Genomic DNA, 14,722 nt, shown 5'->3' on the forward strand with positions numbered 1-14,722 from the left:
CAGTCGGCGTTTTTTCCTCTTTCTGCATTTCATTCACATCATGCCACTACTCACCAAATGAAAAATCACGTTGGTATGAAATTAATTAGAAATATACAGGTACACTCCGGTGCAAAGCGTGCGCCAGAGATAGTCAGCTTGTTCATAAAGTCGGCTTCGGATTTTACCCCCCATGATAAAAAGAAATCTTAATTTGGCTAATAACAGTAGCACTGCAAGGGCTGTTCGTTTATGAACAGTGCATCTACTACAAATCATTTGGAGGATACCTTTGCGAGTTTGCTGCAGTTTAAAGCACTTTTGTTCTCTATTATCCTTATCTCTCTATTATCTTCTCTCTTATATATGCAAATCGTAATGAAAAAAGATCAACTCCACCTTTAATAATGTTGAAAATCGCTTTTATAAATTAAAATAGATTTTTTTACGGGTATTTTATCAGATATTACCCATTATGTTTTTTTAATGAGGAATACGTCCAACTTATTTTAAGGTGAAAAGCAACCTCTCTTAGTTTATATACTTATATTGAGGGGAAAAAATTAAAATATAACCACGCTTACAATTTCAGTAATTTCTAGGGCGGGCAGAAGCTTGAATACTTCAACACAGTGCAGAGGGGTGCGGATATACTATCAAATATTTGATCCTTTTAGGGTTTAAGTGGGCAGAGTTTAACCAGATGACAAATCACATTTCAACCCCTTTAACAATCTACGTTTCATCTGGCTGATGAGAAATAACCGTCACTGTCCCGCGAGATCATTCAGTCGATCTCGGCAAATCTCTAAAACACGACGTCAAAGTCCCGCGATATTTCACGTCAACGTTGGAAATTCGTTTTTTTTGTTTGTAAATATTAATGAAGTTTTCCAAGTACATCGTGGGATGTTTGTAAATAACACTGGGAATCTGAGCGTTTTACCAGTTTAATATTTGATCAAAACCTCAATAAAATTAAAGTGGCTACCTAATACAGTACTTGTTTCGAGACACTTAAGAACCAGAGATGTGAACGAAATTTAAGTACTGTACACATACTGTATAAAAAGTACAAAAAAAGAACAAAAAAGGAAAAAAAACTAAGATAAAGCTGTGGTCAATGCTATGACTTTAAGAAAGTGGTGAATTCTGTCATGTTTCTTCTGTTCACAAACATCATGAGTGCAATCTACAAAAAAGTGAATTCTATTATCCCAACAAAAAGCTCTACTAGTTAATAAAAAATGTAACAAATGAAAAAAAAACCACAATAAACGTTTAGCTATTACTTGATGTCTTAATGGTGTGCATTTTTAGCTATTTTGGTTTAACCTTTAGCACTTCTCAAAACAAATTCGCAGACAGTATACTGGTAAAATACCACAAGTAAAAACGTATACAATATGAACTGCACTTGTATCAGAATGCTTTAAACACATTAAGGTAAAAAAATTACATTTGAAACAAAGTACTCATAGTACAAGAAAACTCAATGCACTATTTTATTAAAGCTTTAAGGAACCATTGAAAGACTTTAAAGTGTATATCTTTATGGTCCTGTTTCATATATCTATATAAATGAAGACAAAGGAAGTGCTCTTTATTTATTAACTGTTTTCACCCACAGAATGAACCAAATTAAAACAGAATAACAACACACTATTAAGAGAAAAAAAATTACCTGAATGTTTTGGAAAAAGTCAGTAGCTTTAGTTTTTACAGTGGTGCAGCCTCGCATAGGAAATTAGGTATTAGAAGTAAAATAATGTTCACTTCAGGTACACTTAATCAGGCAATTCAGAAACTACGTTTTCACAACTTTAAGGAATGCACAAAAAAGCACATTTTTAGATGTCTGTAAATGTACAGAGGAAAAATGCAAGAAAAAGATGAGATATACAGTAATGAGACAATATGTCAATGTGTGTATTTCAATATTTCAAAATTAAGGGTTAAAATGAAGGGTTTCTCCCGTCTGTTATTGAGAAGTGCACACCGAGTCCCGAGCACATCTTGGGCTGGGATTACAGATGTTCACTGGTCAGCGGACGCCCTGGGAAAGGCCAGCTCTTGATTGCAGGATTCATACACGCACTGTTCCGATACTTCACAGCTCAGGCAGCCCTGGCATAGGGAATCTTCCAGCAAAAGCTTCCACCTCGTCTCGGATTTCTTTTATTTTCATTTGGACTTTCTCGTCTTGCGCTAGCTTGTCCTTAAACTCCTTAAGAGTGGCCTTGGGGTTCATATCCCTCTGAATTTCAACTGTCAGGGAGATTCCTGAAAGTACATGAGCACTCAGTGTACACAACTGTTTTCAGTACAACGGCAATTAACAGGGACAAACGAGTTAACCTTATAAGGTGCATGAGAGGGCCACATTTCAAATTGCATTCCATCTTAATCCACAGCTAGGAATATTTCAGATTTAAAAATATCAATGTTACATACTCCCAGTCAAAGGGAGACAACCTCTTTGTCAGATTTGTAGACCTTCAAGCAGAGAGTTCAGAGTTCAGTTTATTTGTCAAATGCAAACGTCCACTAAAATGCTTAATGCACATGAGCACTTGGCTCATTCTTCTATGGTAATGCACTTACCTCTGTGGATAAACTCTGCCACTTTCCGGAAATCGTCTTCCAGGAGTCCTCTGGATGTGAGAGCTGGGGTCCCTAGTCTCACCCCACTTGGGCGTAAGGCACTTTTGTCCCCTGGAAAAACAGGTAAGATTCCCGTTACAAATGGTTTTCCACACACAGGCTTTCTTATTTCAGTCTTTCATGATTTCAGAAAATTCAGGGCAGCATGGTGGTGCACTGGCAAATTTTGCTGCCTTGCTGTGCTGGAGACCTGGGTTCAATTCCAGACCTGGGGTTCTATCTGTGTGGAGTTTGGATGTATTCCCTGTGTTTGTGTGGATTTCCTTTAGGTGCTCTGGTTTCCTCCCACAGCCCAAAGACATGCTGGGAGATGAATTGGCTTTTGGGAAAACTGGCCCTTGTGAGAGTGTGTGTGCTTCTGTGTGTGCCCTGCGATGGACTGGCATCCCCTCCAGGGTGTATCTTGCCTTGCACACACTGCTTGCCCAGATGGGCTACAGGTCCCCCTGTGACCCTGAATTGGCTGAAGCAGTTAGAAATTGGTTGAAGGAAATAACTCAAGCAGCTCTTGATTTCGAGGACACCTTCTGTGTGGGGTTTTGGAAGTTGTTGCCATGTCTCTGGGTGCACTGGGTTTCCCCCACAGTGCAGGCATGCTGTCCAGGTTCACCGGGGTTGCTTAACTGGAATCTTATACGCATGTGTGAACTAGTGTCAGCCAGCAGCTATATCACCCCACAACTCCCAACTGGCAGCACACTGAAGGCTCGGCAGGTGTGAGCTCAGTTAGTACCTGGATGGCAGACCTCCTGGGAAAAACAAAGGTTGCTGCTGGAAAAGGTGTTAGTGGGGCCAGTACGGGGCGCTCACCCTGCAGTCTGTGTGGGTCCTAATGCCCCAGTATAGTGCCGGGCATATTATACTGTAAAAAAGGTGCTGTCCTTTGGATGAGACGTAAAACCAAGGTCCTGACTCTCTGTGGTCATTAAAAATCTCAGGGCGTTTCTCAAAAAGAGTAGGAGTATTTGGTCATCCTAGCCAAATTTCCCATTGGCTTTTACTAATCGTGGCCTCCTAATAATCCCCGTCTCTGAACTGGCTTCATCACACTGTTCTCCTCCGCACTGGTAGCTGGTACTGGTGCATCATCCAGGTGGGGGCTGCACACTGGTGGTGGTGGAGGGGAGTCCCCATTACCTGTAAAGCGCTTTGAGTGGAGTGTCCAGAAAAGTGCTATACTGTATAAGTGTAAGGAATACTTAAGATTATTATTATCGTATGTGTGTTCCCATCCAGGGTGAATCCTTGTGCATGCCAGATCAAGCTCCAGCTCACAGTGACCATCTAAGGCCAGGGCAGTTCCTAAAACTGAAGGCAGACAACCCCTTTTCCTCCAGTTTCGAATAACCAAATGGGATGCTCCTGGCTAGTTCACGCTTTCTCACCTGGGCAGGTGTTTTTATTGCAGGCGATGGAACAGGCTTCCAGCACCTTCTCTGCCCTCCCCCCATCAGTCCCATTAGCTCGCAGGTCCACCAGGATGAGGTGATTATCAGAGCCACCTGAAAAAAGAATTGGAAAAATAAACCACGTTGAGAAGTAAAAATTAAACCCTTCCAGATGTTTGTCTTAACCTAGGTTCCTCTGAATAGTTCTGAACACTTGAACCCGTCTCCCAGTCCTTTGTTAGTGCCCTATCTCATGTCTCTGGATGACAAATCATTGTGTGAAAACGCAAAATTACTTTCCTCTCCAGAAAAAAAAAAGATTTCTAGCTAACGCAGCTCTTGCATATACCATTCCTTTCATGGCCAGTATATATATATACACTATAATACAATATAATTATATAATATAATTACATTATATATATATATTGTAATATAATTACAAACAGCTACAAGGGGTCAGAAGAGCCGTTTAAAAAAATCTAACATTGAAATTTGAGGACACTATAAAAACGTAGCTTGAACATTAAGTTGGAGAAGCTCTGAAACCTCTAGGCATCGTGGTAAGGAATTCTTTATCATAAGAAGAAAATCTTCAAATGAAATATCACACTATGGCTGTGGTGTTGCGCGTGTGTGAAGGGTCTCAGCTTCTGAAGAACAAGTTTCGGCTGGGTAGAAACATCTGAGGGATGTGTTGAAATACACACCTGTCACAATTTTATAGCCCAGATCGGTGAGAGTCGCTGCCATTGCTCTGCAGTTCGCCACCACCTGCACCTGATAGGCCCGGAACTCAGGGGTCAGCGCTTGTTTCAGAGCCACCGCAACCCCTGGCATCACACGACAGGCACGTTAGAAACACTTGCATAAAAAGCTTTCATTTTCTTCAGAAAGGAAAAAAACAAAGAAGAAGAAAGCATTCATGAATCGTTCGGAACTCCGAAGAGAACGGTCATCGCGGTCTCTTGCGTGACCTAGTCTGCAGTCACCCTGGGTTTCGACAGGGTGAGGGAGTTAGGTACCTGCAATGGCATGGTTGTGTGGTCCTCCCTGCAGGCCTGGGAACACAGCCTGGTTGATCAGACTTTCTAAGTTGTAGAGGCTCTCTTTCCCAGTCTTTGGGTCAACGCTGCGGACCCCTGCAAAATACAGAAGCATTTTTATCTCACTTCCACTATCATTTCATTGCAGAGTGTATATCGCATATAGGCAGTAGTGTGTATAGGCATAGGAAATTTGGCCAGGACGCCGGGGTTACACCCCTACTCTTTTCGAGAAACACCCTGGGATTTTTAATGACCACTGAGAGTCAGGACCTCGGTTTTACGTCTCATCCAAAAGACGGCGCTTGTTTACAGTATAGTGTCCCCATCACTATACTGGGGCATTAGGACCCACATGGACCGCAGGGTGAGCGCCCCCTGCTGGCCTCACTAACACCTCTTCCAGCAGCAACCTTAGTTTTTCCCAGGAGGTCTCCCATCCAGGTACTGACCAGGCTCACACCTGCTGAGCTTCAGTGGGCTGCCAATTGTAAGTTGCAGGGTGATATGGCTGCTGGCTGACAGTAATGTAGAGTATTGTGGAGAAAATTTTCAAATAACCAACGCATCAATGATTTCTCCGACTGTCAGCTCCCACGCATCTATAACTGGCGTGGAACACAACACACAGTTTGGAAACGCAGCTGAAGCTGGGACGAGTTGGTCTGGGAGAGGCGCCAGTGGTTCCAGCAGGGACACATCTCAGAGAGGAGCAAGAGGCTGGTGTACATCGCAGGAGCTGAATGGCATTCCACAAGACAATTAGACCTATCTGGAGAACGCTCATGAGGAATTGCTCATGAGGTGTATTTAAGACCTGCTGAGAAGAGAAAGGGGCAGGCAGCTCACAGTCCCAACCGGGGATGATCCTCAGAGTTAGCGTTTCACAATTAAAGGCTCTGAGATAGGTGGAGAATGCAAGGCACTTCTACACACGAAAGGTTGTGGGTGTATAAAACAATCTATCCACCTGGATTGTTGAGCTGATACCCTGCAGATGAGATCCTACGAAACTGGAGCTGAGAGACTAGAGTATGGTAGATTAAGAATAGACTCACCGAGAACAAACACCCAGGTGTTATTATGCCTATGCGGGCGCCGGTGACTGGACCCGCTTACACGCGTGGGACAGCACACCTCCCGGCGCTGTTACAACACGCACGGGCAGACTTTCACAGCGTGTAGCCAATTAATTAATTAATTATGTCTTTATTAGTTCCAATTCCCTAAAATACATCCCTCGCCCTTCACGCAGGGTTCTGTCATTAGCTGGGCTGCTCTGTGTTTCCTACCTCGTAGTTTCTTTACGCCAGTTTTCTGTTTTCTCTACATTTCTGCGCTTGCTTACCTATCGCGGCGCTTTCCCTGTTCCTTGTCACTACCGCTCTGCAGGCCCGAGTGTTGGGCTTATTTTTTCTCTCTTTCTTATCTGGCTCCCCCTTTTCTTTAATTGTGGTGTTTCCCAACTCACCACTGCCTGAGACCTGCTTGTGAGCTCAGACGCGGCTATTTTTTCAGCTCAGCACGTCATTACAGGTGTAGGACGGTCTGGGCACAATATATTCCTGGGGATACTGAGCCCTAAAGATCTAATTCTTGCAGGCAGAGAACCATGAGTGACAGTTCCCTTCAGGGTAACAAAAGTAAGCTCATCTACTTACGATCTTTTTCACATTCTTCACTATTTTAATTAATAATAACAATTCCTTACATTTATATAGTGCTTTTCTGGGCACTCTACTCATAGGGCTTTACAGGTAATAGGAAATCCACTCCACCACCACCATCAGTATGCAGCCCCACCTGAATGATGCACCAGTGCGCTCACTACACACCAACTATCAATGAGGAGGAGAAGAGAGTGAGGAAGACAGTTCAGAGACTGGTAAAGGCCAGTGGGAAATTTGGCCAGGACACTGAGGTAACACCCCTACTCTTTTCGAGAAACGCCCTGGGATTTTTAATGACCACAGAGAGTCAAGACCTTGGTCTTACGTCTCATCCAAAGGACGGCACCTTTTTACAGTATAGTGTCCCCATTAGGCATTAGGACCAACACAGACCGCAATGTGAGCGCCCCCTACTGGCCCCACTAACACCTCTTCCAGCAGCAACCTTAGCTTTCTCCCAGGAAGACACCCGTCCAGGTACCTGCTGAGCTTCAGTGGGCTGCCAGTTTTGAGCTGCACGGCGATATAGCGGCTGGCCAGATACTTCAAAACCCCAAAATATGTTTAAGGAATGAATCCTAGGAAGTCCCTCTAAAGAAGCCGGATCTCCACCACAACAGCTGACACAGCTGTAGCAGGGTCTTCGGATCTCGCCCGGCGAGCAAAACCAGACAGACCCAAAGCGTGCCGTTTCGAAAAATAGAACAAACACGCTCACCTTTCCTGTAGAAGATAAGCCCAGCCCTGCAGCCCCGGAGGGTCTTGTGAGTCGTGGTCGAGACCACATCGCAGTGCTCAAAGGGCGAGGGCACGACCCCAGCCGCCACCAGGCCGCTGATGTGCGCCATGTCAGCCAACAGATAAGCTCCGTTCTCATCGGCTATCTGCCTCATCCGGGCATAGTCCAGGTTGCGAGAGTAGCAGCTGACACCTGGAAAGCAGCCCAGGAGAAGATCACTCTGTACCTCATTCTCAAGATTCTAGGTGGGCATCACAAGATAAAAGTAAAACATTTACAGGGAGCACATCTGAACTCAATCAACAGCTTGCTATCTTATCACGCTAACAGCACCAGTCCAATCACATTATGACTTTAAATGCACACATTTACAGTGCATCTATGTAGATAGTCTTCAACTGATCGTTTTGTCTGATTTGGTTATGATCAATTAACATATTTTGTAAATATATATAGTTAGCACCCTATAAAAAACTTGTTATTTTACAGACTTTTCAACACAATTTTGAATTCTGCAACGTAAAATCTTTATTTTTACAACAGGGCTGACGTTACTACACTCTTCAAGTGCTCTCTCCCCAGGAGTTGCAAAAAACATTTCCAAATAGAACCACCTACAAAAACCTGAATTCCGCAGGGCATCAGTAATTGTGCACAGTAACGCAGGCACATTATCACAGTCCAACCTACAATCACTTTTTTCATGGGAAGATTGAGGTGGACAGAAAGTTCTTAAAGTTCAAGCAAAACGGATTTCCAGCGAGACATTTGGGGAGCATTTCTGAGATACACCAACACAAAACGTTCACCTGCCTGCCCTTTAGTGCAGGCACAAAGAACCGAGTTTGTGAACTCACTCTTGTAAGCAGATTAGTTACACTTAGGCACCTGCAATAATGAGTTTGGGATGGAAGAGGCGTGCATTCTCTGCAAGTCGATCATAGTCTATGTAACCGGTATCTGGGTTGACCTGAAAGCAAAGAAATGTGTTAAGGCATGTACAAGTGATACATGATTAATTCAGCTAGGCTGTTAAATTTTACCGACTAAAGACAAAACGACTTTGAAAATATAATACAGTTTAACAAAATTAGTGGTACTGTAAATGTAAGTGGAACTAGTTAATCATATACATATTCATATATCATAATCATATAGCTATACACAAAATAACCCTCTTCAGCACTTTCCCTAAAGGACAAAGCAAATACCTCTGATGTTAACGCAAATAATAAACCTCCAATGACTATAAAAGAATAAATCTACATTGCTTCAATACTGCTCTGAGTCGCAAGGTAATATTTAACAAACGATGTAATTGGATGCATTTCACTTTAAGAGGCACGACTGTTTTCCAAATACAAAATGCCTTAAAAGTTACACGTGAGGGGTTTGTGTGTAGCTCACGTAAAGGAGCTACTCAGAAGCACCTGGGTTCGAGCCTGTGTCGTAGTCCATGCTGGCTGTGGGATTTCCTAAGCAGTAGTGGACAACTGAGCATTGCATCGTCCACTGGCCTGGGTGCCTGCAGGCAAGTGGTGTTTCTGGTGAGGGATGCACATCTCCTCCATTTGCTACACATCTTCCTGCATGGGGCTGCATTGCCTGCATCTCTGATGGCAATTCCAAAAAGGGTGGATATGTAATATTGTACCATTAAATATACTGTATTTCAAGGAGGGAAAGCAGTCCTTTGGCGACAGCAGCAATGCATGCTGGTGTCTGAGAAGCTACTGGGAGCCGAGAGAGCCCTGCTTGACTAATCCCACCCACCCACCAGCAGCACTCAGATACTTGTGAGCACACTGCAGGGGGAACCAGCTACTGATATGACAAAGACTCGAACCTGCAGCACCTTCATCAGGGGAATCAATCTGGACTACCCGGCTGAGTGCTGGTTGAGCCACTCGGAAATGACAAACGTTTTTGCAGCAGGGACGTTTTTTTTGTACACAGCTCAACTCATCAACAGGGCTAATCATAAGGGGTCTACAGGTAAAGTCACAGGCTTGAAGCATCGGAAAATAGACATAGGTGAGGTGGTACCAAGCTATACATGCTGACTTGTGGGACTCTGCTTCATTGCCTTGGTACAGCCTGGACAATCATGTAACTGTGCACTGGTCTCTGAGCCCTAGATGCCACACATCATTTCAGCTCATGTAGCAAATTATTCTGCTGGGATCAAGTCCAGGGTCATCCACAACACAACTGTCCCCATCTTTATCTCACGAGCCAGCTGTTGTTACATGACCAGCATAAGAATATGCACTGCCTAGCTGGAATGAGATCATATCGGGATGAGCTCGATTAATATAGTGTTGTACAGTCAGACAGTTATTTCGTTAGTCACCATATCATCACACATCTAGCAATTAGCGCATTGTTCTACACATCTGTGCCGCACACTGATGTCAATCAGGGTGGTCTACACAAAGCCTCAATTCATTACTAAAAAGGAGCTGGCTCCACTGCTGGCATTTTCACTGTAGGCAAATCGGCATTAGCACGCAATGCTACAGTAACATGCAGAGCTGTTATGTTAAGCATTTAAACACACAAGAATGAGCAATGGTAGAATACAAAAGTTTTCTTCTCTTTTTTTCCCCCCCAAACACATTATACAGCAAAGTTGCCACAAAGCTCAGCAGTTTCAACGTAAGCCCGTTGATACAGCTCCTTTACCTTGTATGGCATCGACTCAAAGAAAATGGAGGTGGCCGAGATTTTCTTCTTATCAGTCATGAATCCGTGAGTCAGATGACCGCCGTCCGGTAGGTCCAATCCCATGATCCTCCCGTGGGGCTCCACCAGGGCGGTGTACACAGCGAAGTTAGCAGGGGACCCTGTCAAAACAAACCCCAACAAGAAAGCACTCATTCATAGGCTAATTTCATTACCCAATTCCTTTACACGCCTTTAAGAAATCCTGAGAGCAGGCTGTCACACTTTCTGTATAAAAATGAGTGTATTCTTTGAAAAGAGACAACTTAACATTTTATACTGGTCAGCGCACAGACATCCTGAAAAGATTCGCAAGACCCCAGTTCTTTACAACCACCCAAACATTTGCCCTTCATTCAAGTGAGCAAAACAGAACTGGTTTAATCAAAACGGCACTGGCACATCAGTGAAAAGATAAATGGAAATATGCTTCCAGCAGGCTTTATCAAAACTAGTTTCGCAACACTAGCCAAAGCAGAGTTTTGGAAAGACAAATAATGGGAGAAAATTTCAAAGGCACCTATTGGTGCATTTTGTCGATGGAATAATCCACCCGAGTTAATGTTTCCATTCGAAAGGAATGGTAGCCGGCACTGGGAATAGTTTCCAGCAGGAAGTGCGGGCATTTCGGAGCAGCGGGGATTCTGCTGTGCTACACACCTGAGTATGGCTGGACATTGACCCCCCATTTCTCAGCGTCCAGGCTGTACACCTCCAGGGCTCGCTTCTGACACAGCCTCTCCAGCTCATCCACGAACTCCGTGCCTCCGTAATACCTGGAGACAAGCCACAACCATCCCGTGACGCATCTGAGAATCTAGCAAGAGAACTAGCAAGAGACAAGGGCCTCCACAACGAAACTCCCTTGTCCATATCTTGTGCAGGCAAAGGAAGAGGCACCTTCCCATTAGGAACAAATTTTAAAATCTCCTGATCATGTCACATTTATAGTGATGGGGACACTATACTGTAAAAAGGTGCCGTCCTTCAGATGAGATGTAAAACTGAGGTCTTGACTGCCTGTGGCCTTTAAAAAATCCCAGGGCATTTCTCTAAGACAGTAGGGGTTTTACCCCGGCGTCCTGGCCAAATTTCCCCCTGGCCTTTACCCAATCATGGCCTCCTAATAATCATCCAGGTGGGGCTGCAAATTAGGGGTGGTGGAGGGTATCCCCATTACCTGTAAAGTGCTTTGAGTGGAGTGTCCAGAAAAGCACTACTGAAGTGTAAGGGATTATTATTATGCAGTCTTTGTAGGAAGACTTCCAGAAACATATAGAAAAGTCTTGAAAAGCCTTGAACAACCTCAATTAATGTGCATGTGCGAGCGTCTCGCGCTGTGACAGACCTTTGCCCGGGATATCCTTCAGAGTACTTGTTGTTCATGCAGGACCCTAGAGCCTCTAGCACTGCCCTGCTGGTGAAATTCTCAGAGGCGATGAGCTCTAAGCCGTAGATCTGCCTTTTCTTTTCATTCTTGATAATTTCAAACACCTGCCGGAGATTGAGAGGAAGAGCAGCCTTATCCCCTGCTTCTCGGTACTTAATCACAAAAAAAAACCCACAGCCGACACCAAAGCACAACAAACAAAACCATCAGTTTAAATCAGCCTTGAAGGGGAGGTGGTCTGATGAAACAGGTGCAGTGTTTTGAATACAAATGCCAAGGTTCAGACAGGGCCAATGTCGCCAAGGTTCAGACAGGGCCAATGTCGCCACATTGAAAACTCTTGAGGGTGGCCTCCTTCTTGCTAAATCTACAGTGAGGTAGCCAAGAGGTAAAAAAAAAAAGTTTTGGCCATACCACAATTAACGTCACCTAGGTTCTACAATATTCAGCCGGTTCTGGTCAAGAGGGGTTTGCAAAGAAACAATCTTTCGGCTCACCTCCGGGTCATTGGAGCTGAGGGGCTCGCGCATTATCCTGTTGTGGGAATCCCAGGTGTCTTTGCTCTGGTCTCCATGGTTCCCATTATTGTGAGCCATGTCTGCCCTCCGGTTTTCTTACAGTTTCTGAAAGATGTGGCGGGTTGGATATTCTCCTCTGGGGGGGGGGGGTAAGGAAACAAGGCTGTTCAAGGGGTAAAAACATTTTCAAAACTAATTGTAACTACACTACTGTAAAATAGCATTGTTGATAAAAGCAAAGTTCAATTTCCTGTTTTAAAACGTTTCTGCTACAATAATCTTGTCCAGCGACTTAGCAAAACTAAGGGAAAGTCTAATTTGCTACAAAATACTACATAATTTTAGTCAACGCCTTTAATACAAATCCCACCACAAAGTTCTCTCCTTTTGCTGAAGCAATAATGATGAATTCAATTAAATAATTACATTATAAATAAACGCCTTTCGTGCTCATACTAAACAGCTACTTTTAATCTTCATTCCATGGTAGCAAAAAATACAGCCTTTATTTAATCGGACCCAGAGAATTTCAACACTTAAAAAACAGCTGTTGGCAGTATGTCAGCACAATCAGGCGAGAGCCTGCTGATGTCTGCTGGTCACCGGTCGAACTCTGACCTCGTCTGCTCTTCATATTGGAAAAAAAAATACTCCGGGTCTGAGCATTTTGTTCTGATTGGAACATTAATTATTAGCTCAAAAGCCTATCGCTTTCCACTGAGGTGACACACTCTGGTGGACATAACTGCTGACCACCCGGAGCGCAAACATATAAAAAAATAAAAACGGTGTTGCATAGTTGAGAATTAATCCAGGCTAACCCTCTTCGCGAACTGTAAAACTTTTTTTCCCCCCTCAAGAACAAACGACGCTACCTAAAACGTGCCGAACGAAAGCTCCGTAATCATTAAAAAAAGGCTCATTAGAATATGTAATTCTGTCGAACTATATGATGATCATGTTCACAAACATGAATTGCATACTGTACAGCATTTCTGTTTGTCGTGTCATACTTCACTCTATCGGACCCTAGAAATTCCGAGTTGCATAACTCTACAAAAACAAAAAGTTAATATAGTACAGCAGTTATATAACTGCAGATAATGCGAAATGCATGCTAGGCTAACCAGTTCAGTCAGTACATATCACCATGCAGACATGTCAGACCCATGAGAAACATGGTGGTAGGTGCTACACACTATTTGTGCGCGCTTTGCATTTTCCCCAGTTTGTCTTAGGTTTGGTAAATTCATATCTTGCAATAGCCGCTGCAAACAATTACCGAATTTCTAAAACATTTTACAAATACACTTATCAACATGTAACATAAACGTGACTACGTTTATACTGTAATATTCACTTTCATGTCTCACAAAGCGCGACAAACGCCAGAGAGTATCAGATTTGTGAACCATCTGTCTGAACAGCAGAGGTGGCTGCAAAATAAGACCAGTTCTTAATAAAACGCCTACTTTTATTCGCACACGTCTTAAAAATCGGGCGCCACTATGCCTTGAAAATAACTGCCGGGACAGAGAACCCAGAACGTCCACTCACCCTCTTTGAAGGTTGAACAACTACTTTTGAGTGACAAGCCTTCCTGCCCAGAACACGCCCAAAAACAGCTCCCCGCCGAGCCAGTCCGAGGCGAGGAAGATGAAATCCGCGAAAGCCGCAGCCAATTAAATAGACGCATCTCTCGCGCAGGCCTCGGGAGCGCGCTGCGCGCAAGGGTTCGTGGACAATTGAGCGTGATTTTCGTATGGAAAGTGTGTGGGGGATCGTGCACGGCTTCTTTAACTTGTGAAGAAGTTTTGCAGAGAAAAAAATCATCCCGATTTGGGCAAAGACTCGTATAAGAGTTCGTTGTTTCCGTTTCACGGTCTTCGGAATACAGCAGTGGCGATGAACTTTTTTACTTAACAATAGCATAACATGTTTAAAGGATATGGCGTGCATAAGTTAAGAGGTGAAGCAAAAATAGGATTTTTTACATAATGACAGTTTTTCAGTCGCAATATCTAAGATCAGCCAACTATTCAAAGAACTTATTTAAATGTGATTGCCCAGAATATTATTTTAGATCAAATCTTGGCTATTGATTTTTTTTGTAACTGCTGCAGCTTATTGATTGTTGTTAATCTCCCCCTTTAGACTATTTAATAAAACAAAAACTGGTGAGAGTACAAAAGATACACAGTGCAATGCCAGACACGAAAAAATACATTGTTTCTAAGTGTCAGCTCACCCTGGGGTGACAGTGCTATCCTCATTGCAACAGACTACACGAGCCTGGGCATCCAACATGCACATATATAGCTTTGAGTGTAATAGCCAGCCTGGTTTCACATGTCTCTGTCAAGGAACAGGTGCTTTCATATACTGTACATATATATGCTACACGCCTGTCAGCAGACTCATGTGCAAGAGATTCGTGTTACCAACAGAGAATACTGTATCTTGGGACATGTACAGAAACCACTGGTAACTATCAAAGCCTAAACCTATGCTGTGACTGTCAGCTGGCATTCAGAAATGTTTCTAACTTGCTGCACCAGATGACTTAATGAACTCGAATTAGGCATGCCCAAGACAGAACTCCCA

General features: G+C 43.5%; 1 protein-coding gene across 1 annotated transcript; it reads right to left on the reverse strand.

Moving 5' to 3' along the window:
• Positions 1–1,471: 1,471 nt before the first annotated feature.
• shmt1 (serine hydroxymethyltransferase 1 (soluble)) lies at positions 1,472–13,659 on the reverse strand. The gene is made up of 12 exons (XM_088936929.1): positions 13,591–13,659; positions 12,098–12,254; positions 11,559–11,704; positions 10,871–10,986; positions 10,172–10,332; positions 8,375–8,456; positions 7,466–7,678; positions 5,057–5,173; positions 4,742–4,864; positions 4,029–4,145; positions 2,584–2,694; positions 1,472–2,262 (listed from the first exon to the last, which is right to left on the reverse strand). Exons 2-12 carry the CDS (start codon positions 12,194–12,196, stop codon positions 2,090–2,092), a joined length of 1,458 nt encoding a protein of 485 aa, XP_088793055.1. The 5' UTR covers positions 12,197–12,254; positions 13,591–13,659; the 3' UTR covers positions 1,472–2,089.
• Positions 13,660–14,722: the final 1,063 nt, after the last annotated feature.

Source organism: Atractosteus spatula, chromosome 18 (genome assembly GCF_055471065.1).
Source record: "Atractosteus spatula isolate fAtrSpa1 chromosome 18, fAtrSpa1.hap1, whole genome shotgun sequence".
NCBI lineage: Eukaryota > Metazoa > Chordata > Actinopteri > Semionotiformes > Lepisosteidae > Atractosteus > Atractosteus spatula.